We start from the raw sequence: 26,441 nt of genomic DNA, 5'->3' as shown, positions 1-26,441 counted from the left end.
ATCACAGAGGCAAACCCTGAGAAGGAGATAGACCTAACCAGTCTTCCTGAAAAAGAATTAAAAATAAAGCTCATAACCATGCTGATGGAGCTGCAGAGAAATATGCAAGAGCTAAGGGATGAAGTCCGGAGGGAGATTACAGACGTCCGGAGGGAGATTACAGAAATGAAACAATCTCTGGAAGGATTTATAAACAGAATGGATAAGATGCAAGAGGCCATTGATGGAATAGAAACCAGAGAACAGGAACGCATAGAAGCTGATACAGAGAGAGATAAAAGGATCTCCAGGAATGAAACAATATTAAGAGAACTGTGTGACCAATCCAAAAGGAACAATATCTGCATTATAGGGGTACCAGAAGAAGAAGAAGAGAGAAAAAGGAATAGAAAGAATATTTGAAGAAATAATTGCTGAAAACTTCCCCAAACTGGGGGAGGAAATAATCGATCAGACCACGGAAGTGTACAGAACTCCCAACAGAAAGGACCCAAGGAGGACAACACCAAGACAGATAATAATTAAAATGGCAAAGATCAAGGACAAAGACAGAGTTTTAAAGGCAGCTAGAGAGAGGAAAAAGGTTACCTACAAAGGAAAACCCATCAGGCTATCATCAGACTTCTCAACAGAAACCTTACAGGCCAGAAGAGAATGGCATGATATATTTAATGCAATGAAACAGAAGGGCCTTGAACCAAGGATACTGTATCCAGCACGATTATCATTTAAATATGAAGGAGGTATTAATTCCCAGACAAGCAAAAGTTGAGGGAATTTGCCTCCCACAAACCACCTCTACAGGGTATTTTAGAGGACTGCTCTAGATGAGAGCACTTCTAAGACTAAATAGATGTCACCAGAGAAAATAAAATCACAGCAAAGAAAGCAGACCAACCAAATACTAACTAAAGGCAAAAAATAAAATCAACTACCCACAAAAGCAGTTAAAGGAAACACAAAAGAGCACAGAATAAAACAACCAATATATAAAGAATGGAGGAGGAGGAATAAGAAGGGAGAGAAATAAAGAATCACCAGACAGTGTTTAAAACAGCTCAATAAGTGAGTTAAGTTAGACAGTAAGATACTAAAGAAGCTAACCTTGAACCTCTGGCAACCACAAGTCTAAAGCCTATAATGGCAATAAGTACATATCTTTCAATAATCACCCTAAATGTAAATGGACTGAATGCACCAACCAAAAGACACAGAATAATAGAATGGATAAAAAAGCAAGACCCATCTCTATGCTGCTTACAAGAGACTCACCTCAAACCCAAAGACTATAGGAACAAAGAAAGACTGAAGGAACAAAACAGCAGCAGAATCATAGAACCTAAGAATGGACTAACAGGTACCAAAGGGAAAGGGACTGGGGAGAAAGGGAGGGAAGGGAGGGATAAGGATGGGGAAAAAGAAAGGGGACATTACAATTAGCATGTATAATGTTAGGGGGGCATGGGGAGAGCTGTGCAACACAGAGAAGACAAGTAGTGATTCTACAGCATCTTACTACGCTGATGGACAGTACTGTAATGGGGTTTGTGGGGGGGATTTGGTAAAGGGGGGACCCTAGTAAACATAATATTCTTCATGTAATTGTAGATTAATGACAACAAAATTAATTAATTAATTAATTTTTTAAAATGATCCACTTAAGGGGAAGTGGGTAAAAAAAAAAAATCCACTTAATAAGGAAGCTTTTCAGAATACATCCTGAAGCAGAGGCTTCATAAGGTAATTATTGGCTATCTTTTTATGTAAATTAATATACTGGTATATATGCACTGTCCCCCAAGCTAAATGGTGAGCCCTGGGGAAAAGTGCTCTCCATTTTCCACCCTATCCACAATTATCCTAACATTCCAACAAGTACAGCACAAGGGAAGTCTTGAAATTATGGTATCACAGTTTTCCATTTACCTTATGTTCACTGAAAAGAGCTGAATTGACACCAAGGGTGTACAAGTGGTTGAAGACCATTAACAATATAGCAGGAGTCAGAAGTACAAAGAAGGGGGAAAGGAGATTTGCTTAAAAAAGGGATAGAGGTACCTCATTCTTTCAGGAGCCCATACAAAAGGCTCCCCTGAGAATCCATGGCCAAAGACAGCCAGGAATGGTCACACCAAAGATACATGAAGCACACCTTTCAGTGTGACTTGGGACCCCAGTGAGGAAACGATATGGGGAGAAGACAAAGTTTGATTTCTGGTGCCAGCTGAACAGGATGCAAGAGTCTGAGAGGAGAATACCCGCCTGCACAGAAGGCAGGATTGTTTCTGCCTCCCACAGAGAGGGAACATAGCATGTGATGGAAGCCTAATCATTCTGGATAAAACTTAAATGTGAGGGACAGAAGGAAATGTTTAATAATGTAATATTTAACACTGCAGGGAAATGACATGCATGGCTTAAGACGAAGAAAAACAGTAGAGGAAGCATCCACTGATTCTCAAGAGAAAGTGACAAAGATCAGGAATAACATTTTTGCCTCAGAATTTTAAAACTGATTAATTAAAATAGCAGTAATATCATCTTATATTCTTAAGGTCTTTAAATATCACAGATTTTCTCTGCATGCATACCAGCTGTGACCTTTGCCTCAACTCTGATGTACTGGGGACCATTATCTCCACTTAGAGGAGACAGGGACTCCAGACGTGAATATGTAACTGAAGGTCACTCACCTAGTACAGAAGATAAAACTAGCTCATCTTCCCAAAGCAAGAAATATGGATTACCAAGAAAATAATAATTGATGAGCTCAATGTCAATCCCCAAGGAAATACTAAAAATATTATAAAACAAACACCTGTTTTTAGAAGCTAAAAAGTATTCATTACAAGTAAGTCATTTGGAACTAACATTTTTTTCTTTTTTACAAGTACTTGTTAGATCCTTAGAAGTTTAGGAAATTTTCAGTGGCATCACAAATAGGGATGTCAGCAAAGCAATGGACATTGTCTCTGTCATCTCCCTCCAGAGACTGAGACCCTCTTTCTCTTTGGTCACTACTGAATCTCCTTGGTACCCAGAGCATGGTGCCCCACAGTTACAAATGAAGGGTAGGTGAGTGAGAGAATTCTGTCTTTATATTCAAATTCAAGAAATGCAGGCTGACAGACAGTAGTTGGATGAGTCATAGTTAAATGAACAACTACAAATCTTCTGATTAATGGATTGACTTTAACCTGGAAGACCTACCTCTCAAGGCTCCCAGTTAGTCTTTTCCTAATTTTTTAATCAATAATTTGGAAACATGAAATAATTATTATTACCATGCTAGCTACCCCTTATATTTTTGCATTATGGTATGTTGCATGTATTATCTAATATATTCCTCCCATCATCTTTTTGAAGAAATACTTTAATTCCATTTTACAGATGAGAAAAATTAGACTTTAAAAGGTTACACAATCTCAAGATTACACACAGCCTGACTCCAAAGCTTGTCTTCTTAACTAATATGTCTGTTGTGCTTATCAAATTATGTAGAGGATACAGACCTATGAATGACACAGAATATATGGAAGGTTGTCAAAATATTTTGAATCAGAATTGAAAATAAGTTTAACAGATATCATGCGGATACGAACTATTTGAAGAAATGACAATGAGAAGAGAGATTATTCTGCACAGACTTAGTAAGAAAACCTAGTGCTGATGAGACAAGCTCCAGGGACATATTTCTTACTGAATTTCCTATTGTTTTGTAAGGCAGTAAAGTTTCCTATCTTAAAAATGTTTACAAAGAAGCTGGCTATCATGTCAGGAATGTTCTGTAAGGGTGGAGGTTAGGATATATGACCTAAGAACCTAAGAGTCCCCCAGTTTTTCTTATTTCAGATTATCTTTTAAAGCCAATAGCAGGTACTCCAAGTTGATAGGATTCTTTTAACATATTTTTCATGGTCTAGAGCCTTATTTTCCTGTATATCCCATTCACCTCTAGCTTTTATTTTCCCCTAAATAAAACATCCTTCCAGAATACTACATCTAATATGATTATATGTATACTGAAAAGATTCAATGCGGCATTATCTATAATTTAAAAAAGGAAAACAAGCTTGAGAGCCATCCACAATGGCATTGTTAAATAAATTATGGAATACTATGCAGGAGTAAAATAAATAGATGGTGAAAGAGGTCTGTACAGTATGTATGAAATAGTATGGTTATCAAAAAAACTATGTACATGTAAGGAAAGGTATAAGCATGTTTACTATATAGCACTGTTTTTCACATAAAAAATGATAAACAATCTAAGAGTCAATACAGAGTAGGCTGGAACAATTTTCCAAAGCACTGAAGCAAGATAAAAAAGCACTGAAGCTTGAAAATGCTGGCCTAAGTATACTTTTCCTTTAATAGCCTATATAGGGGTGATTTGTTTTTGGATTTGGTTCTTACTTTTGCCAAAATTACCTCATATAAATAGACTTCCTGTTTTAGGCCCATGATGCCAACCCATTTAAGTTAACATATTTGTGCAAATTAATGACTTTATCTTCAGAATATACTAAGTGTAGAGTGATAACATATTAAATGAAAATTTAACCCACATTTAAATGTATGTTTTAAGCAATAAAACATAAGTTACTATAGATCATGGCCACTAACTACAAGCCAACTAACTACATCATTTTGCTCTTAAGTATATGATTTGATCTAATAGTTGAGGAAAAACAGGTTGTACTGAATACACTGTGGGGCTGTACATTATACACAGATCCATGTATTCTGTTAATAAGCTATTAGTGTATTCTGAAGGGAAATTTCTGTTCATCATTAGTATTTGGGGAACAGACATGAAGCAATGCATTATAAAACACTGCACTCCTTCCCCTTAACACTATATTAAGTAGTTTTTGGACCCCACCCCTCATTTCAGATGTAGCTGCACTGCACTGCCAAAGCAGGGAGAGGATGAAATAAGAAGTGTAACATTTATCAAGCACTGGCTATGGCCAAACACCACCTCCTGTTAGAGTTTTACATACATCACTCCATTTCACACTTACAATAACCTTATGTGACAGATGCATCTCCCATTTTACAGTTGAGGAGATTGAGGCAAGAGAGGTTTACTGACAACCTTGAAATGAAGGACCCTCCTTGCATTTTCATAAAATGTTGCTCCCTTGCAATTCCGTAAAGAGTTAAGATATAAATGTGTTTTTATACCACCTGGACTCAGTTTCCCCATGAGCCCATGACTCATAAATCCCTCTTGGCTGCAAAGACTATTCATAAAATTCTAATGTAAATAGGACCCCCCCTCCTCCACATCACCCCAACACAATGGCCCTTCTCCCATAGAGGTGTGCTTGCAGAAGCCTCAGTGGGCAGCTATGCTCTTCAAAGTGCTCACTAACGGCATGGTGATGAAAGATGCAAATGCACACATCAGCCTGGTTCTGAAAATGAAATCTAATGATAGCACTTCAGAGTGGAATAGGAAAAGTCCAATTAGCCCACCCTCTTTCTCACTCTTCTGTGTGCAGTCCAGAATCAAGACAAAAGAAAGTGTAAGGAAAAAAGATGAAAGGGTGGGATAGAAATAAAATCACAGACTGCCAAAGTTATCAAAGATATGATTTCTAATGTTTTGAATAAGGCATTGGCCGAGCCAGTGTAGGAGTTCACTAGGAAAACTGACCACTTAGACACAAGTTAGTGAAAATGTTTTGTTTTTGCTGCCATGTGCAGTCAGGTCACTAGTGGAGTAAATGAAAACATAACACTATTGTCTGTTCTTCATAAACCACTTTGAAATGTTGGTACTATTTTAACAATGTAATCAAGATCAGTTGGAAATTTTGCCTTAACTGTAATAAAATATTTGATGACAAAGGTTAAGTAATACATTATAAAACACTTGGTTTGTACTTTGATTCTCTCTCCCTTAGTACTGAAAGCGGTTATATTTTCATTTCCTATAGAGATAAAATGAAACACCATGACAGCTGATATATAAAGTACAACCAATTAAGGAGGAATAACTGGCTCTTCAAATTTATATTTACATATGCAAACTGAACATCAGAATATCCTTCCTTTATGCAGCTCAAATGGCTACTTTTATATGACTCAAAGACTGAATACATCCTTCACAATAATGATACAGACATATCTCATCACAGCAGATGCAAAATCTATCACCGTGTCACCCCAGTTCATGCCATTGTTCAGACACATCTATCATCACACACTGATCTGTCTCATGCAAAGCTGGTTTAAATTCAACTCTCACAAGAGATGCATTGCAACATGTTACAAATGCAGGTAGACACAAAACCAAATGTTTAACCCCAGTTTGTTTTAAATAAAGCCTTTTGTATATGCCATACATGTCCTACTCAAAAGCAAAGTCAATACTATACCTGGTTATTTCTTCTTTAAGCTTACATGGATCTTCAGCATAGAATTTAATACCAAAATACAAAGTATATGGAGGTCCAGCTAAAATAAGAAATAGAAATTAATTTCACATTATAAATTAGTCAAAGTAGTAATGCAATACTATACAACTTTTAAAAGTTACACTCACCAAAAATATTTGCAAACCATATACTGCATAAGTGGTTAATATTCAAAATATAGGAGGAACACATACAACTCAATAACAAAAACTAATAATAATACAGTTAAAAAATGGGCAAAGGACCTGAATGGCTGTTTTTCCAAAGAAGACATATAGATGGCCAGCAGATACACAAAAAGGTCCTCAACATCATTAGTCATCAGGGAAATGCAAATCAAAACCACAGTGAGATATTACTTCATACCTATAAGAGTAGCTATTATCAAAAACAAGGAAAGTGTTGGTGAGGATGTGTAGAAAAGGAAACTCTTACACACTGTTGATGGGAATGTAAATTGGTACAGCCATCATGAAAAACAGTACAGAAGTTTCTGAAAAAATTAAAAATATAGCTGCCATATGATCCAACAATCCCACTACTGGGTATATATCCAAAGGAAATGAAAGTAGGATCTCGAAAAGATACTCCTGTGTTCACTGCAGCATTATTCACAGAAGCCAAGATAAGGAAGCAACCTAAATGTCCATCAATAAACGAATGGATAAATAAAATGTGATACACATATACACACTGGAAAATTATTCAGCCCTAAAAATAAGGAAATTCTTCCATTTGTGGCAATGTGGACAAACCTGGAGAACACTATGCTGAGTGAAATAAGCCAGACACACACACAAACAAACACTGCCTGATCTCACTTATATGTGAGACCTAAACAGTCACATGCACAGGTGCCAGAGTAGGATGGTGGTTGTCAGGGTTTGGCAGAGGGGGAAGTGGTGAGATGTCAGTCAAAGGGTGCAAAGTTTCAGTTCTGCAAGATGACTGAGTTCTGGGAATCTGCTGTACACCATGGTGATGGATAGTTAATGATACTGTATTGTATACTTGAAATTTGCTAAGAGGACAGATCTTAAATTTTCTCAGGCCACCAACCCCTTCACACACAGATAACTATGTAGAGAAGTTATTTAGCTTGATTGTGGTGATCTTCTCAATGTATACATACATCAAAACATCAAGTTAATATACCTTAAATATATACAATTTTTATATCTCAAAGATATCACAATAAAGTTGTTTCAAAACTCACCAGGAATTTCTAAAGACACAATATGATACAAAATGAAAGAAACAGGGTTCAGAATTGTGTAACAGTACTTCAACTTTGCAAGCATCTGTGTATGCATGGGTCTGTGGTTCACAGACACAGCAAAAAAGAGAGGGCCAAACAGACTAGAGTGCTGCCAGGTTAGGGAGGTTGTACACAATTTTTATTTATTTATAATTTTTCCATTTTTCACATTTTCTACAACATACATGTGTTTTATCATGATGAAGGAAGACTACTGATAAACAAAATTAATTGTTTTAAAAACTATCCACCTATCACTATTGCATGAAGCACACACACATACACACACAAATAGCTGCAAAGAGCAAGGTGGGCCATTTAAATCAACCACAGGGCATGTACATGGCACCGTGCCACTGTTTAAATGGGCAGAGGGACAACTCTATGTGCTGACGGGGAAAGAGCACCCATCTGTATTTCTAACTGATTCCTTTTGTGAAAAAGAAAGTTATCTGATAAAATTCTTTAGGAATTTTACATATGAAAAATACATAGGAAATTACAAACAGTAACAAACTTTGGGAAGAGGGACTGGAAAAAAATTTTTTTCCAGTTTCACTGAGGTATAATTGACAAATTAAATTGTTATTTATTTAAAGTGTGCAATGTGATGATTTGACATAGGTATACATTGTGAAAGGATTTCCCTCACCCCCACCATTGAATTAATTAACACATCTATCACCTCAAATATTTACCTTTTCTTTTCAGTGAAATCAATTAAATTGTGTCTTAGCAAAAGTAATGTTATAAATTTCTTCACTATATATGTCTTACCTTTTGAAGAAACAAAAAATCATCAGCAAGGTTATGTGGTAGGATTAGGGGCAATATTTGTCTCAAACTTTTCTAAGACTGTATTCTTACATATTTAAGAAAATATTCCCATCTCAGTCATTTGCCACATACAGAACTATGTGCACAAACATCAAATATACATATGAAACAAAGTCTGGAAGTATTCCTACACGGGCAAATATACGATATAATTAGACACTCATATTGTGCAAGAGAACACAAGGCCCTTGGGTGCCAACCACCTAATATTATGCTATTACTAGAAATATTTCTGTCACAAAGGGTATGAATCTAACCTGAGCTGTTTCCAAAACTGCATGATCCTAAGCAGTGTGGGAACTCAATCTCATATTAAATCTGTTTTTAAATAGCTTTATCTATTAGTGCTCATAGTTTCTAATGTTTTCTTCAACAAAAGCTCTCCCACACAAAGGGAAGATGTGAAGTATACATTGCAGGAAAAATACTTCCACTTATACATTCTGATCCCAAGTTTCTGATACTGTGTAACTGACATAAAGTCACCCTAAGTTCATTTTCACTTTTAACTGAGTAAATCAAGTCACAAATTTAAAAGTTGGGGAAAGGAAATTAAGTGGAAAAACAGGTAATAAAGCCATATGCATTTCTAATGTACAGACTATGTTACTAATATATTATTATTATGACACACACACACTGTGTTTGCAGAACTCAATGCCCTGTTCTCAGCAAACGGAGACACCCAACACCAGGGCCCTGCTCCTCTGCCCTCGTCTGTGCCTCTCTGTACAAGGCGCTCCATATGCTAGAGCTTTTCGAAAAACTACATTTTAAAAGAAACTTTGTTATCATTTATCATTAGAGTTGGTTCCACGTATTCAACTTCTATGTTTACTTAATCGCCATGTTTAGGTTTCTGAACAAATACACTTTTACTCCTGAAGATAGATGTCAGGGAGGTACAGACTATTAAATATTTAGAAGAACCAGAGAGTGCACCATCTCTGTCAATCAAGCTCTGTGTTAGTGAGCAGATGGGTCCGCCTGTGCCCGCAGGCCACTGGGGTTGGCATCTAGGGGGCGGGAGAAGCACAGATGCTCCTGAGACGGTACACAAAGGGAAGAAGACCTTGTCTCCATTCCAGAGTTGCCTTTATTCTCTGGAATGTGACAGATTACACCCTATTGCCCAAGCCCAGATACCTCATATGGGTTTAGTAATGAGCAATTAAATAGAAATTTTAAAAATACACAATTAAAAACATTCGGTTTTGGCTAATTTCCCTTAAAGACATTTGGCTGAAATCAGCTATTTCCCATTTGTATATAAAATGGTTTGTGTTCTAAATATAAGGTATCATTACCATTTGATAATGTGCAAAAAATATTTCATAAAAATTCAATTCTCAACAACCACCTGGTAAAACAGAAGGCAGGTGAAGCTTCAAGGAGGTAAGCAACTTGCTTAAGATCACAAGGATAAGAACCAAGTTTGCTAATACCTAGAGTTCAGTGCTTTCTAGCCACTGAACATACAACCTCTCAGGGAAAAAAACTGTCATATCTTTAGGATAAGCAAACACTTTCATATATATATCACACTGTATTATAGATCAATCTAAGGCTATGGAAATGGACAATTTGGAACAAGGATATGTCTAGCTTCCTATGCTAAGACTGACTATAAAAGCCAGGCACTAATGAGACAAATTCCTAAATTATTTTTATCTTGAATCCATGCCTTTCCACAGAGTCTACCTTTAAGAAATCCTTATGTAAACTAAGTTAGCATTGTTTCACTTTAGCAAAATATACAAAAGCCAGAAATCAGGAATCCTCTAATCTGCCTTTCATGAAGACTAATCTCAGTGCCTTTAATGCTGATAGTTTTGCATTAGCTCGGAGATAAATAAATCAAGACTTACCTATGAGAATCCTAGTGAAGAGTCAATCATTTTTACAGATATTCATTCTGACTAATCTACTGGAGATCTGAGACCATTTCCTTTATCAAACTATTTCTTAAGATGAAATAGAAAGATTATGTATTCTTTAGTTACATAATCTTTCCTTAATTGTAGTATCAATGTTTTATTCTTACTGGACATCAAATTTTTGACAGGGCAACATTTATTTAGGATGAGAAACATCTGCATTATAGATTATAGATATTTAAATAGAGTACTTCACACCACATAAAGAAATAGATACTTAAAATGTGCATAGGAATACTTTAATAGTAGTAAAATAAGTTCCATTTCTCTTCATCACCGAGATAGAAATCTCAAGTTTTTAACAAAAAACCTGTAAGTTCATTTTCAGAAAATAGTCATTTCTGAAATCCTTCTAGTTTTTAAACTGGTATTTTTTAAGTATTTGGTTGAAATGGACAAAATAGATATTTACTGTATTTATTACCATACCTGAATCTTTGGGAAAAGTAGATTTCTAGATCCTGAGGGATGAGACTTTTAAGGTTGGAACTCTTAATCCTTTATATGAGGATACTTCACAGAAGTTATTTGCATTCATAGCTAATAACATATAACCTCATACCCCTCTTGGCCTTTAGTAGGCAGCTTGCTCACTCAGGGAAAACATGGTACTGGAAGCCAGAACACCAGAGCTCTGGTCAGCCCTCTGCTAGCAGCTAGCTTCTCACTCATGCCAAGTTGTGAGCCTATTATGAATATAATTTACTCCCATGTAGGCTAAGTAGGCAAAACTTGATAATGTCTAAGCTACATATTTTGAGGGTTCCATCTCATCAGACCACCAGCTCCCATCTCTGAAACCTATCTGTGATCCCACCCAGAAGACTGGCCCCCCAGCAGCTACATTTGAACTGAGCTTGAAAAAACTCAGACACAGTTGAGGGGACTGAGGTGAGCTACTGACTCAAATTTGTCTAGTAAGACTCACCCTCCTAGAATTTGGAATTGCAGTTTATAGACAACAAGTCAGCCTCTGTTTGCGGTTGGAAGCTATAATGTGGAAACTGTAGAGGTTTCTACCAGAGACATGGAGAAACAGCCAGTCCACAGAGAGAAATAAAAACAATGCAGATGTTCACAGAAACAGTACTCGCTGAGTGCCTGATGGTTTTGCAGTCCTGGTTTCCAATTCCTTTCTGAGGCACAGCTATGTTCATGCCCTTGTGGTCTGTGAAGCACCATGCGCTTCAGTTCAGTGTTACCACAGGCAATGAGCCGGTACACATGGAGCCAGTCAGAGCAGGGGTAGTAAACGCCAGAAGAATCCACTAGGTCTTACTAGCAATAATTTATACATTCAGGCAAAATGGCTCAATGAGTGCAAAGTTTCAGCTGGGGACAAAGACAAAGCTGTGGACGGTGGTGATGGTAGCACAACAATGTGAGTGTACTGAATTCCACTGAACTGTACACTCAGAAAAGACTATAATAGTACCTTTTATGTGATACATTTTACCATATTTTTAAGAAGATAATTTTTAAAAATAACTACTCCTGCACACTTAAGGACCACTGTGTATGTGTGTGCACATGCATGTGTATTTATGAGTAAAACCTTGTATTGTGGGAATTAAGGTTGTGGAATATAACCTTAATTATACTCTCAATCAACTAATAAGATTGGTATTGGTGAAATCAAAAGCTATCCCCTGAAAATAGATGGGTCCTTTCTGAAGTCATTCATATCTCTCAGGACAGAGGGCACTCCTTAATTACTGACTCAGCACACTGAATAGTGTGACATGACAAAACCACTCCTTAGCCCAGAAAACTCAAACTCTTTCAAAGGTCAGATGTCCACCTATTTTCAAATCAGCACCTTTCTGCCTTTTCTGTTTTAAGTTGAAATTTTAAAGAAAGCAAATAGAAAAACCACAGACAAAAGTCAAGCACAGGTATACCTCAAGCCAAAGTCAATAGTATGAGCCACTCAAGAGTTTTTATCAACTAAAATTTAGTCAGTTTGGGGAAGAGTCAACACCTGTTTCCACATTCTGGTGCTCATGTACTAGTACTCATCCCTGTAGCACTAAAACCTACTTCTGTACCCAACTAATCAGCCACATCATATTCATTTTCAAAGCACCTTTTTATCAAAGTTAAAAGTAAATACCTACTGTTGATCAGTTCTTTGTGCTCAGCAAGGGATTTTGCAGGATCCAGCCAATACTGTGTGATGAAAAAAAAAGGATAATTACAGAAATTAGTTGCTTTTTATTGGCCTTCACTTTAAGAATATTTTCAAGGTGTTATTTTAAATGGCATTTAAATACTTATTAAGTAAAGCATTTAACTGATATACACACAGAAACAAACAGGCGCTTTCTGCAGCTAGAACACAGAAAGAAAATTGGTGTCGTTCATAGAGAAAAGGAGAGAAACAGTAGTTGCTAGGTTACTGGTTGAATTGTCACACTGGTTACAAGGTCAGTAATATCAAGATGCTTGGCCCCAGAGAATGCCCCCCTAGTCTCTTTCCAAAGTCCCTATCACAACCTCCCAATGGCCATGACTCCTCCTGAAATGCCCTCACCCTCTTCACTTCCCGTCCCACCCCTCACAGGTATGGCTGCTGGATGTTACGAAGAAAGCAAATTAAGTCACATCCTCATTATGTACCCAGGAAAGGCAGCTCAGCACAGTGGCTAGGAGTGCAAGTCCCTGCGCAGCCCCAGCGGGCTTCTGTCCTGCCTCTCCCCTCATCATCACCACGTAACTTGGAACAAATTACTGGGCATCTCTGAACCTTCCTCACACACGTGCTGTGAGGATTAAGTAAATTAATTCGTGTCAAGACTCTAAAGCAGTCCTTGGCTCATACTAAGTATTCAACACCCGTTAGTGATGGTTATCCAGGTGTGGGGGTCTTTCTTACTAAGTGCCATTAGCCAATCTAAACTACCTGCTGATTAGTTCAAATTAATCTTTCATAAACAGAATTTCAGGCAGTGATAAGAGAATTTGGGGCCCTAGGGAGCGGTCTTCCTTTAAATCCCACCTTTATGACATAAAATCACTGAAATAAAAAGAAACAAGCCTTTAGCTTTGCCTCTCTGGGTGAAGAGCAAGAGAGAAGTGAACACACACAGAGAGGGCTCCTGGTTCTCATCCCGACAGGAAGATGCGGAACCTCTCCCCCCTGCTGTGTTTGCCAAATGTTGGAGATCCTAAGGGCCAAGCAACCCAGTTTCCATTTTCTCACATTCCTGAATAAAGAAGGGCCAATTCTCACAGCAGGAAGGTAGGAGCTGGCCTGCCTTGAGCCACTTAATTCCCAGCTCTCTTGTGTTTGCCCGGGTGGAAACATTCACACTACCCTGACACCCCTGGATCAGGAATCATGTGTCACAAAAGAAGACCCAGCAAACCTTCTTGCCAATTCCCCCTTCTGTGCCCCTCCACTGGGGGCAGAAATGCTTGCTCTGCTATATAACAGTAGTAGTAATTATACTGGGTAATTATAATATCATACATAATCCCCTTGCCTTTTATTCCTAATCATGTAAAAATTATTCACACTAAATATATGCCAAAATCATTTTATTATAGTACTAAACTCTATTCTGTACACTTCATCTTCATTCTTTGCCACATATATAGCTGTTTCCATTTTTCAACTTTTTTAAAAAGTAAAGTAACCAATATAAGTGTAGCAATTTAAAATACAATATTCATTATTCTGGCCCTTATCATTTCTCAATTTTTAAAGGTCTAGGATCACTCACTTTTAAAATTAAAAAGGTATGAGAAACAGAGGCTATCATCAGTGAACTGCTTCTGGGGCCCACAGTGAATAAAGGTGTGGCTTAGATGTTAAAATAATGGCTCCTAGGGAAACGCTGATTCATCCACATAGAGCAAAATCAATCCAAACGTTAAGCTGCATGTTGGACACAGAGCAGACCTTTCCTCTAGGTGTGTAAAGCAACGGACATTTCCCATGAAATGGAAACATCAGGTAGGCAGGCTCTTTCTTGCCATGCATGTTAAATAAAAAGGTATGACTATCCCTAGATCTTTCAGAGAAGATAAAACCAAGGGAAACACACAAATAACCAAAACACCTGTAGTAGGTTTCAGTGGCTGGCAGAATAATAGCCATTCATTATCACCAAGCTCTGTAGATCATTTGGTTTCTTTGCTCCAGATTTTACAAGGCCAAAATCAAGATGCCAGCTAGCCAGGGTCCTGAAGGATTACTTGGCTGGGGACCTTTCCCACAAGGACACTCCAGGGAGAGGACTTGGAGTTAGGCCATTAGAGGCTCTCCCAGTCTCCCAGGTGCCCCCCATGCAAGGCAACTAATATCAGGCCTTACATCACAGTTACACATGGGCACTCACTAAGTGCTTGGGGCAGGAAAGGAGGGAAGGGAAGGGAAAGGGCCTCTGGATTTACTACTTTCTGTTTCATCTCATCTTCAAACTAGTAAGAAACAAATTGGAAGAGAGTTTGTCTCTCCTCACACCATCTTCTCAAAAAAAATAAATGTTATAAACCGACTCTTCAAACCAATTCAGTTTTCATTTTTGTTTTGTTTGGGGTTTTTGGGGTGGGGCAGGGGGATTGGCTTTGGGGTTTTGGGGGTTTTTTTGTCTCTAGAATGTTTTTAAGTTGTTAAAAAAGAAAGGTAAACAAAATAGGAAGGAAGCTTTTAACTAAATGTAACAAAGACTGATTAACGTATCAAAAATTTCACATTAATGATAATCTGTACAATTTTAAAATCAATCTCTTTCCTTAAGGGCAATCAGATTGGTGAGGTGGAAAAATATAATGAAGGTTCTGAGACAAGTTAAAAATTACAATTTTGCAGCAAAAAAAGAAGTCAAGATTCAGTGAAGCTATTCAATCAGCTCACTGCACATTAGATATGCTAAACACCAATCCAACATTTGCCGTCCACAAATATCATTTGATCCAAATGGAGACCAGGGGTCACAGAAGTCAGATGATGATAAATGTCCCAGAACATAAATAATAAACATGAGCCACCAGGTTTCATAAGCTAACATCCTAAATTGTAAAACCTGCTTACAATCAAGCAAGGGAAAAAGATGACCTTGGAGCCAAAGCCGCCACACTGACGGCACTTGTCACCTCTCATTACCAACAAGCAATCGAACACAGCAAGTCTGATCACCCTGAAGCACATCAGGCGGCTACTCCATTACCAAAAAGAAAAAAGGAACAAGAATTACCAATGAACACCACACCCCAATTTTAAGGCCTACATCCAGAATATTCGCCTATATCCAAGATGTATTTAGACTCTAAAATTGGGATATCATTCATTCGTTCATGTAACGTGTATGGAATACCCACTATACATATTCTTTGTCGTGTCAGACCCTGTCCTGGGGTCTGTGGGAAAACAAAGACAACTGAGACCCACCCCTAATCTTGAGGCACTCCTAGCCTAGCAGGGGACACAGGCCCCAGAATTAGAATACAGCGTGCTAAGTGAGATGATAATGTGTATGAGATGAGTACATATGAGATAATAAAATTATGTACAAAACAATTAGCTCTTTGGGGTGAGTGTAGGAAGGCATCATTGTGGAGAAAGCCTTTGAACAGTGGGTTCACAGATTTAAAAAAACTTTCCCAAAAAACAGAAATGGATAACAGAGCCTTAAATTTTTATAAAAATGATGTCTATCCACCCAATTGTTCTTAAAGTGAATGGGTCCATTTTTAAGGGATAACACAGAATGTAACACCCCAATTCCTTTACACTTGAGTACTAGATTGAAATTGTTGCTGCCCAACAGCTAAGACTCAGCTAAGAAATCAATGTTCATGGAGAACTTCCGAAAGGGAAGCGATCCTTTCACTCCGTTCGTCTGCCCCGGGCATGGTTCCCTGGGCACTGAGCTACAGCATGGAGTTCCTGAGCTGCGCTTGGTGTGAAGCCGGCGTGCCTACTAGCTGGTCAGGAGGAGACCCCAGGCCTGTCTCAGCCTTCAAGCAGTGCATCCTTCTCTGGAAGAGTCTGTCAATCACTCACTGCCCCACCCTCAGCCCCCGCCTCCCCTCTCTCCGCTATTTCAAATGCATTTCTTATAATTTGCATATTCTCACAATCTGGATTAGAAATTGGAAAATACAATATCAGTTAACCAAAACCGACCCTGCTCTCATCCTGATTTCTACAATGGGCTTCCTAACACAGGTGAGCATTACCAGACTGCAACCCTCATACCCACTTTCACTGAGGAGTCAAGATGACAACATCCTTGGCTCTGACCCTTTGCCAGGGCACAAGCGGCCGGCGGTCAGGTGGCTTACCTCTGCAGGCCTGTCAGTCTTAATAACAGCATTCATGTCACCTGGGGAGAAGTGACAGGCAGGCCAAGTTCCTTCTCTCTCTCTAAATGCCTTGAGCATCTTTCATCTATTTTGATAATGTCTCAATTTCATCAATTTCCTAGGTAACAGTCTCAGAATTAGGTTTGAAAACTCTAATACTGTCCTGTAAATCAATATCCTAACCTTCAAAGATATACATTAAATTGAAGGGTCAACTTTTCATTGGATAATTATTCCTTTAAAGTCTCCTGGAGATTGTACAGTAAGCCCTAAAAATGTTTAGATAAGGACAGCATGAAGTAATAAAAGCTTGGCTGCATCTTTTTTCACACTGGGTGTAGCATTGATTTTTCTTTATGGAATTTAAAAATGCTACAATGATATTTCATGTTACCTGTAAATCAAAAAATGGCTTTAAAAGCAGTTTTCTAATATAACAAAAGAACCTCTTGATATAAGGGAGTATAAAGAGAGTTGGCCATTTGTAAAAGACAATGGAGTCACAAAAATCTCAAAAAAATGATTCTACAGTTCAATCCTAAGGAGTTCTAGGACTCTACATAACTTGCACATACGTTCCAAGAATCCAGACTGGTGATAGCTCTTCGTGCTTTTCCCAATGCTCTGTAGAGAGACCTCAGGCCCTGTAAGCAGCATTAACAGGATGTGGTCTTAATTTACTCCTTGGTATGAATCACAGAGACCTTAAGTCCTCAGGTAACCACCCCTCATAACAGAGAACTCACAGCAGGAGAAAAACAAGGGCCTGACATTGGGCAATTTGGTGGGAGTGGGGTTGTAACTGGGCCCTTTTTCCAACTTAAACGGATTCCAACAGTCTCAATCATAGACCCTGGCACTAAGCTAAGAGTTACAGAAATCACAATAGTTATAAATACTAACATTTATGAAATGCTTACCATGCGCCAGGCACTATTAAAGACTTTACATCTATTTACTCATTTAATTCTCTTCATAAATCTATGAAGTAGGAATCACTATAATTACCATTTTACAAATGAGGATACTGAAACACTGAGTATTTAAACAACTTGCTCAAAAGGATAGAACAGCAGATCCAAGGAACTGAACCCCTCTCCATGTTAAGCTCTAGAATATTGTCTGAATAGGAATGCATAGCCTCAGTTTCAAGATTCTTACATTCAACTACTAACACCTCTCTTCTCAGCTCGCTCCCTCTAATATTCTGACTCCACCAGGACACACAGTTCAGTGCTCCGACTACCTTTCCATGGATCCTCCTCCCCCACACCGTGTCCTCACAGCCCTCACCACCCAGGGCCGTCACTCACTTGCAGTCACCCTCAGTCCCCTTGCACAGTCACCCCTCCACAACATCCAGTGGGAAAAACCCACCAACTCTGCCTCTCCATGCCAGCACCTGAGAGGCTGACCACACCTGGAGACTCAAATCGGACAACCACAGATGGACTCACTTTAAATTCATCATCGATGACCCAGGGGACCCAGACTCCTGCCACAGTTTAGTCTTTCACTTGCCTGAGTGACTCCTGCACACTTCCTCCCTCTGCTTCCTCACTCTCAGCCCATAATCTTGCTTATCTCCCTGGGAAAACTGAAATCAGAGGGGAATATGCACTGCTTCTCCCTGCGTCTACCACTCTGCCTGCATCCCCGCCGGTGCCCTGTCTTCTCTCCCAGGACTGTGGATGAACTGCCGAGCCCCCTTCTCACCTATTCAGGGACATGTTTCCAGCAATTTTCTGCTCTCCTTCCAGCACCACAGTTTCCCTTCCTGTAGAATCAATCCTGGCAGTATACATGCCTTTATTGCTCACATACTTAAACAAATAAAAACACTTTTTGACCCCTATACCTGCTCATTTCACTTCTGCACTTTAAAGTAAATCTCATGGGAGAGAAAAAAGTTGTTCTATATTCTGTCTCTTTTCCCCCCTGAACCCACTCCAGTACCTATGCAATGACCTCCATGCTGATAAATCTAATAGTAGATGCAGGAGTCTTTCCCCTTCCTTGAAATGCATTTGTCCTGCAGTTTCTAGGATACCCCTCTGTCTGGCTTCTCCTCCCACCTCATTAGCCACACCTTCAGTCTCCTTGCTGGTTGCTCATTATCTCCCTGACCAGGAAAGGCTAGATTGCCTTACACTCACATCTTACATCAAGGCTCATGGCTTTAAATGTCATCTACATACTGACAACTCCCAAATGCACAGCCCAACCAGAATTGTCCCCTGAATCCAACTGCCTACTTGATATTTCCACTTAAATGCCTATTAGAGTGTCAAACTTCATGTGCTCAAAAGGGAAATGATGATTTTATTCCTTCCTAGAAAACCCTGTTCTGCAGTCTCCCCATCTCAGCAAACGATACAACACTCTTCCATTGGCTCAGGTCAAAACCTCCTTATTGTCTACCTCTTCAAACCACCTGCAAATGCTGTTGACTCCATGTTTAAAATGTAAACAAAATCGGATTAATTCTCACCACTCCCTCAGCCAAGCGCCATCACCATTCACCTGGATTTCTTGACTCCTTTAATGGTATCCCTGCAGCTACCTTTGCATTTATGGGAATTCTTTTAAAACGTAGGTCAGATCAACTTATTATGCTTCTGATGACATCCTCCAGTGGTTTCCTTTCTTATTCAAAGTGAATCCAAAGTCCTTATGATGTTCTATAAGGCCCTACAGGACCTGACCCCACTCCCTTCATTCTCCACTATGTGTTTTGGGGATAAGGTAGCAAAAAGGACCTCAAGGAGAGTGTTCATGGAAGCCTTAGGGCCCCTCAAGGAGGCTGTCCGGAGGGCTTGAAGGACAGGAAAAAACTGTTGGAAGCAGGAAGAAAGAGGACATTACTCTCTAGAGGCAGAAAGTTTAGCAATGATGTTGCCTATGGCAACATGGAAAATAATAGATGTACCTAATGAACTGGATGATTCAGATAAGGACATTCCAGGCAGACTGCTGAAAGTGCCAATTGTCTTCTTTTGCTGCCTATAATGAAATCTAAGCAGGGAGAGGTAAATTGAAAAACTGTTAAATATAAAGGAACCAGGCCTTACCGGGTTTGAAAATAAAACTCTCTCATCCCTAGATTTATCAAAAGGCAAATTAAGAAGAAAAAGCCTCTGGGCAAAGATTGAATCCAGAGTGCTAATAGGAAACCATGAATGTAACTGTAAAACTTTATTAAGTCGTCAAAAAGATGTAATATGATATCTCAGACCCTTTCAAATAAAAGATCTCCTCTAAGAATCTTCAGGGCATTGTTCCCCAAAAGCTTTACAAAGAATCTAAGTTATAGAAGAAAAGCTTATTTCAAAGTGATTTCTAGGTGTTGCCTTTGTCTAACAGAGCTCATTCTAAGGAATTCAAAAAATTTTTAAAGAATTATATCACTTGGACTGAAATGGACAGAAACCCTACACACTGAAAATAGGCCTTTGGACCATTTCTTCATCAGGCAAAAAGCAGGCTGAAAACCCCACTCAGCTGCAAATACACAATACTTCTTACAGAAAGGGAAGAAAAACTCAGAGAACAGAACGAGAAGCCCAGAGGGCAGAGGCCGTCATCACAGTGAACAACAGGTAGGCAGTAAGACAAAGCTCTAATCAAAGAAACAGGGACATGAGCCAGGCTGAATTTCAGAACTGTTATGGGCACCTCCTGTTTTCCCACACTCTAAATGGAAGTGTCTACACCAACTGCCCTATCCCATGCATGCCCCATCACTATATGCTGAATGGTGGCAGGGGCAGGGAGCAGGCGGGGACTATGGATATATCTCTCTTACTCCCTCAATTCACAGGTCTTCTGTTCACAAGGAGTTACACTGCAGGGGCTGGACATGAAGAACAATGCCCAAACAGTCTGGGCCGATGAGATCTTGGACCTCAGATCCGAGTCCAGTGTCACAATGAGATGTGGGCAGGCCTTGGGATTGATGGGTGCATTTAACAACAGTAAGAGTATAAATAACTTTTGGCCAGAAAGCAGACTCTGCATATTCTAAAGCATGTCTGCATATCCGTTGACATACCTCCCATCAAATAGTATACTCTAATCTCTCTTCCCTTTAAATGTGGTCTGGGCTTCTCTTCACTTCAAATCAATAAACACAGCAGAAGTAGTACTGTAGCTTTTGAGGCTTGGTCATAAAGGTAATACCACTTTGTACCTCCCTTCCTGTCTTCTGGATACTTACCATGGGAACCCAACCAACGACCTCATGAGGAAGCCAAGCAGCAGCACAGGAAATCGACAACAGGTAGGTGTGCCTCCCCAGCCCTGACAGAGGCCCAGGTGGGGCCGAGGCCCACCACCAGCACCTCACTGGGGCATCGGACTTCAGCTCCTCACCTTTAAGCCTGAGACTAAGCGGAACAGATTCCTGTCCCTGCCAGCCCTGTCCAAGTACAGATTCATGAGTAAAACTTGTGTTGCCATAATTTAAAGCCACTAAATTTTGAGGCAGCTTGTCATATAGCAATGTATAATGGAACACTTGCCAATTTATCAAGATCTCTTTGATCCTCACTCTTTTGTTCAATATACTTGCTATTCCTCCTGTGTCTGTGCCATCTATAAACCTGGTGAGCATGCCTTCTATGGCTTTATCCCAGATACTGGTAGAGATACTGTGAGCCCTGAGATGTACCCAGAAACCTCCGTCTAACTTGGTATCATTCAGAAATCAGCTCTCTCTGCTTAAGGATCATCAACCAAACAGTCTTTCAATTTAACCATTATTTTTTCATTAATCCACAAATAAAGAATAAATAAGTCAGACATGAGTTACTTTTTTTTTGTTAATGGAACCATCCTAGATGATAGAGAGCCACTATCATATCTCCTAGGAACCCACAGTTATCCCTTAAACATGCCCTCCGGTTGCATCTAATAGGTTGTTCCTTATTTCTTAGGCCATAGCATGTAATACCAACGAGTCTGGATTTCTTCCTTAAATGAAAATAAAAGGGTCCTCAGGATGACAGATTCTGTGAGAAAAGTGCTGAATCCTGCCAGTGGCCTCTAACATCAGTGTTGTTCTGCTCAAGAGACTTCAGTTCTTCAGTAAGTTTCACCTGCATTTTGGATAACTGAAGTTGCTACCCACACACTTCAAACATCTGTATAAATGAGGCCTCACTGTTCATAGACTATGGGATCTTTCCAGCTTGAATTAAAATCTTAAAACTGACATACTCTGAAACTGCAGTAATTCAAAATACAGAGTTGGTTAAGCTAGGGTTTGTTTAAAAAGTCTGTTCTACTAACTAAATGTAAGTATAGTGTAACTAACCATATTCTACTAACTAAATGTAAGTATAGTGTAACTAACCATATGGTTTGGCCCAGAGGAGCCGAGCCCACCAAAGGGCTCATGAGGTGAACAAGACCAGGACCCCCACTCAGCACCACCACACACAATGCCAAACCCCAGAGGACCCCAGGTAAGGGAGAGCTCAGCTGTACAGGGCAGCCATGTCCCTCTTCTTCTACATTGTAGTTTATTTCTCCCTAAATGACCTTTAAAAACCTAAGAATCCATGACTTTAACAACACAGGGACTCCTAAATGTCACTCCGACTTCTCAGGAACCCAAACCACTCACCTAACATCTCCACTTGGATGTCCACTGGGCACCTCAAGTTCCACCTATCCAAAATAGAACAATCATCTCCCCCATTTTCAAAGTCCACCTCCTCAGTCATATCCTAATGCTTCTCAGCTTGAAACTCCCAAAAGATTCTCATGTACATAGCTGCCTACCACAGGCTACCAGGCCCGCATACTGCAGTCCATGCCTACCATTCCTACCTCATCACCCTCCTTCTTACTACTATCATGCATCACTGGTCTTTCAGTTCTACAATACCTCTTATTTTTCCCTGTCTTATGGCCACTGTCCAGCTGTTTTTTCTGCCTGCCACACTCCTCCCTTCCTGACATTCAAGTCTCAGTTTAAATGTCATCTCAAGGAGGCTTTTTCTGGCCACCCAACGGAAGTAGCCTACCAGTCATTCTGGCATATCATCTTACATTATTTTCAAAACACTCTTCACTACCTGTTATTTGAACACCTATTCATGGTCTGTCTCTCCTCTGAACTATAAACTACTGGAGATTGGAGACCTTGTCTCTTGCTGACTGCTACAACCTAATTTCTGACATACCAGTAGTCACTCAGTAAAGAGTTGCTGCATGACTGAATGGAGATAAGAAATAGCAAAAGCTCTTCTCCCCTCACAGTCCCAGGTCAGGAGTGAAGGTGAGAGTAAAAACAGAACACTAAAGAAATTCCCTCAGAAAAAATCTCTATAACATATCCTGCAATCCCCAAAACTGGTGGGTAGCTTGCAAGAAAAATAAGCTTCCATGTATCATCTCCTTTTAAAGGGCCTACTTTTGTTAACTCAAAAAGCAACTTTCAAAACTCACAGTCTAGAAGGGAAAGTGGGTAGGACTTGCCTTCTGCCCTCCCAAAAAATCACCTGCCTAACTTTGAACAATTCCTGGAGCACCTCTTTTACTGAAACAGGTCATATAGAAGACAGATAAACTGGTCACCTTAACTTCAGTACATTCAATGTATTTGAAATTTTATAAAATTCAAGACAAATAATATAGGAAATCATAAATAAAAATATATTTTATCAGTAGGCACATCCCAATCAAGTCTTTTTTATATTCATGGAGAGAATCCTCTTAAGATTCAGAATAAGGTTAACACAAGGTCAATTTATCAGAAGTTTACATCAAAACTCTAGATTAAAAAAGAACTAGTTTCCTATGATAATCAAGAAAATGTCTAGAATCATTAACTCTAAAACCACTGCTTTCCCATTAGCCAATCAATCAACTGTCTGAAATTCTATCTTGTACAGCTTGTTTTGATTTAACCAGGGAGAAGCACAGTCTTATTTAATAAAATGTTGGTAGTAAGGAAATCAGCGATATTCCTGCCACACACTTAGACCACTGTAGGTCACAGAAAACCTGTTTCATTGACAAGAACAGTTAGCATATCCACACACTTTCCTGTATATACAAATATATGTGGATATAATATATAGTGAGGTTCCTACCATTCCTGATAGTTTTGTTTTAAAGTATTTTGTACCTTTATCATTCTCAACCATTCTTCCTTTTAATATATCTTTGGTGAAAAAAAGGCATTGGGTGCCAATAATGAAGAAAGAATTTTCTATACCCAACAGAATTCAGTCCCTCACCAACCAAACCTTGGGAAGCAAAAAATTTATGAAAGCCACAGGATAAAATGTTTTATTATACATGCCCCATGGAAGATCCATTCATGACTATTGTGATCAACTTTCTGAGAGGGAAAAGGAGCAGTAAAAAGAACTGTGAGAGAATTGAGTTCAGGAAACATCATGGAGCTGACTCTAGACAAATCGAGGTCCTTCAGAAGCATTTTTGGAACCAGGACAAAGTCCACACATACAACAAAAACACTGAAGGACAATCAAGCATGCTCGGCTTCTGTCCAGGCTCTGCAGTGAAGAGAGCACGCAGCACACCAAGCAGCTGGTGGATCGGCAGCCCCCCCCCCCACTTCCCAGGGCTCCGTTAAGCATGTCAGCTCCTGAATTCTCAGGATACATCACATGTCTGTGCTCAGAGGAAATCACACTCACTCTGATCATCATCTCTTCCACTCTCCATAGAAACTGTTCATCAACTATAGAGAAACAGGAGAATCTATTTTTTTTTAAATACTGTTTATTATAAGCAAGTGTTTAAAAATTGTGGGATCCACAACCCTACAGCTACTGGCAACATTACCTAAACTCAAATCTTCATACACCTTCTACCACACACTACATTACCTCTTACTAGAGAAAAATATTCTAAACAGCACACAGGAGCTGCCCACTTAGTAAGAATATCACATATCTGTAATTCCTTACAACCCCACACATTTCCAACCTAATTTCCTAAAGCTTTTTTTTTTTAAATATTGGTGAGATTGGTTAAAATGAAGAGTCCTTTCAGAAGTGAAGGAAGACAATAAACTCAAAAGCAGCAGGGCAAAGAGGCGGCAGGCAGACACTGAAAGGCGAGACAGGGGGCGCTCCTGTCAGGGCCTCACCTCCCTCTGGCCTACTGGCTCCTCCAGGCCACAGTCCTTTTGTTCACTGATATCACAGCTCAGCTGGCAGTGAAGGAAGGTGGTGAACAGTGAGGAACAGGCCATAATCCCTTTCCTCAAGGAGATTCCAATCAAGTCAAATACAATGCACTATGTGTAATATGACAGGAGCAGGCCCAAGGCATTCCTGGGAGGGAAGGAGAGTTTTGGGAAGGAGGAGAACAAGGCAAGTGCTCCGGCAGGGGAAGCAGCACATACATCACTCAGCACTCCAGTACAAGGTAAGGAGCTCCACACAGGCAACCTAGCATAGCTAATGTACCAGGAGTGTGGGTTTGGAGGCTGAGTCAAGTTGCATTGCAAGAGCAGAAGCTCACAAGCAACCAAGGGCCACACTGAAAGACCGTGTAATCCACGTCAATGAGACAGGGACCCTGGGTGTGGTCAGAGTAGGGTGAGGGCCTCCGGGAGAGGCAGGGCAGAATAGTTACAGTCAGAGCAATGTACCAATGGGCAAAGAAGTCCCCGCTGAAACTCTGTGTTAAGCATTATGCAAAGTCAAGGTCACACTAATTCTCTAGAGAAAGATACAAGATTAAGAATATAGACATCTTCAGTGAGATCAGTTAAAGGTCAAAAGGCCAGGAGCAACTTGGCCTGGAATGTTTGAGTGTTCCGCAAGGGTATCTCAGCATCACCCATGACTTCACTGTAAAGAGCCCTGGCAGATACACAATAGCCCAGCCCACCTTGAGGGCAGGGCAGGTAATGCAAGTCCACACCCCTAAGCCTTTTTTTCACATTCCCAAAAATCCTCAAATGCCTATAAAACCCCTAGACAACGCACCATCACGGGCTCTCCTGTCCCCTCCTGGCATGAGCCAGGAGCTCTTTACTCTCACTTAATTTCTAAATAAAAGCCTCTGCCCTGGCTCTCCTACCTTGGGTGTTTGCTAAGCTCATTCTTCGGCTCCGCAAACAAGAACGCCAGCATCATTAAGAAATATATGAATTTTCTCTTTCGAATCTGATAGAGGATTCCAAGACACAGAGGAGGAGATACCATTAAAGTTGCCTTCCTCAAAGAAAAGTGCAAGGGCAAGCGGGGAAACACTGAACAGAGAACAAGAGGAAAGGCAAAAAGATCAGTTCGAAAGTGTTCACAGAAACCCAGGCTGAGGTGCTGGCTCCTCAACTAGAATTCAGAGACAGAGCCTGGTTCTGGAGAAGTTAACAGGTGACAAGTCCTGTTTGCAACTGCTGGCCCAGCTGAGTTACAACAGTGGCTCTTTTCACTCTAAGAGTATTCTGAGTTGGATGGTGAATTATATAGTCAGTCCAGCTATTAAGAAGGAGAACTGACAGGACTGGGTAACTGGTTAGCTATGTGGGGGAGGAGAAATGATGGCGTTACGAATGACACCCTAGTCTGCAACATGGGGATGGTGGAAGCATTCATTCATTAAAGTATTTCAGGGATCAGACATCTCAGGGACCCAGACATGAGGATTTCCCCAAGGGTACATAGGCAAGAGATGGTT

At 39.7% G+C, this 26,441-nt stretch overlaps 1 protein-coding gene across 5 annotated transcripts in view; it reads right to left on the bottom strand.

Annotated features, from left to right (window-relative positions):
• Positions 1-26,441, bottom strand: part of EPB41L4A (erythrocyte membrane protein band 4.1 like 4A) — a 278,688-nt gene that overhangs the window by 112,885 nt on the left and 139,362 nt on the right. For 4 of the 5 annotated variants that reach the window (XM_057492674.1, XM_036886897.2, XM_036886896.2 and 1 more), the window contains 2 exons: positions 12,578-12,629; positions 6,390-6,468 (listed from right to left, as the gene is read on the bottom strand). In XM_057492674.1, the coding sequence (XP_057348657.1) occupies positions 6,390-6,468; positions 12,578-12,629 (131 nt within the window). Of the gene's footprint in view, positions 1-6,389; positions 6,469-6,673; positions 10,624-12,577; positions 12,630-26,441 lie in introns of those variants that run through there. The other variant, XM_057492678.1, reaches the window with a different exon arrangement.

The sequence above is a fragment of the Manis pentadactyla genome, chromosome 2 (genome assembly GCF_030020395.1).
Source record: "Manis pentadactyla isolate mManPen7 chromosome 2, mManPen7.hap1, whole genome shotgun sequence".
NCBI lineage: Eukaryota > Metazoa > Chordata > Mammalia > Pholidota > Manidae > Manis > Manis pentadactyla.
This window is presented reverse-complemented; position numbering and strand designations above follow the sequence as displayed.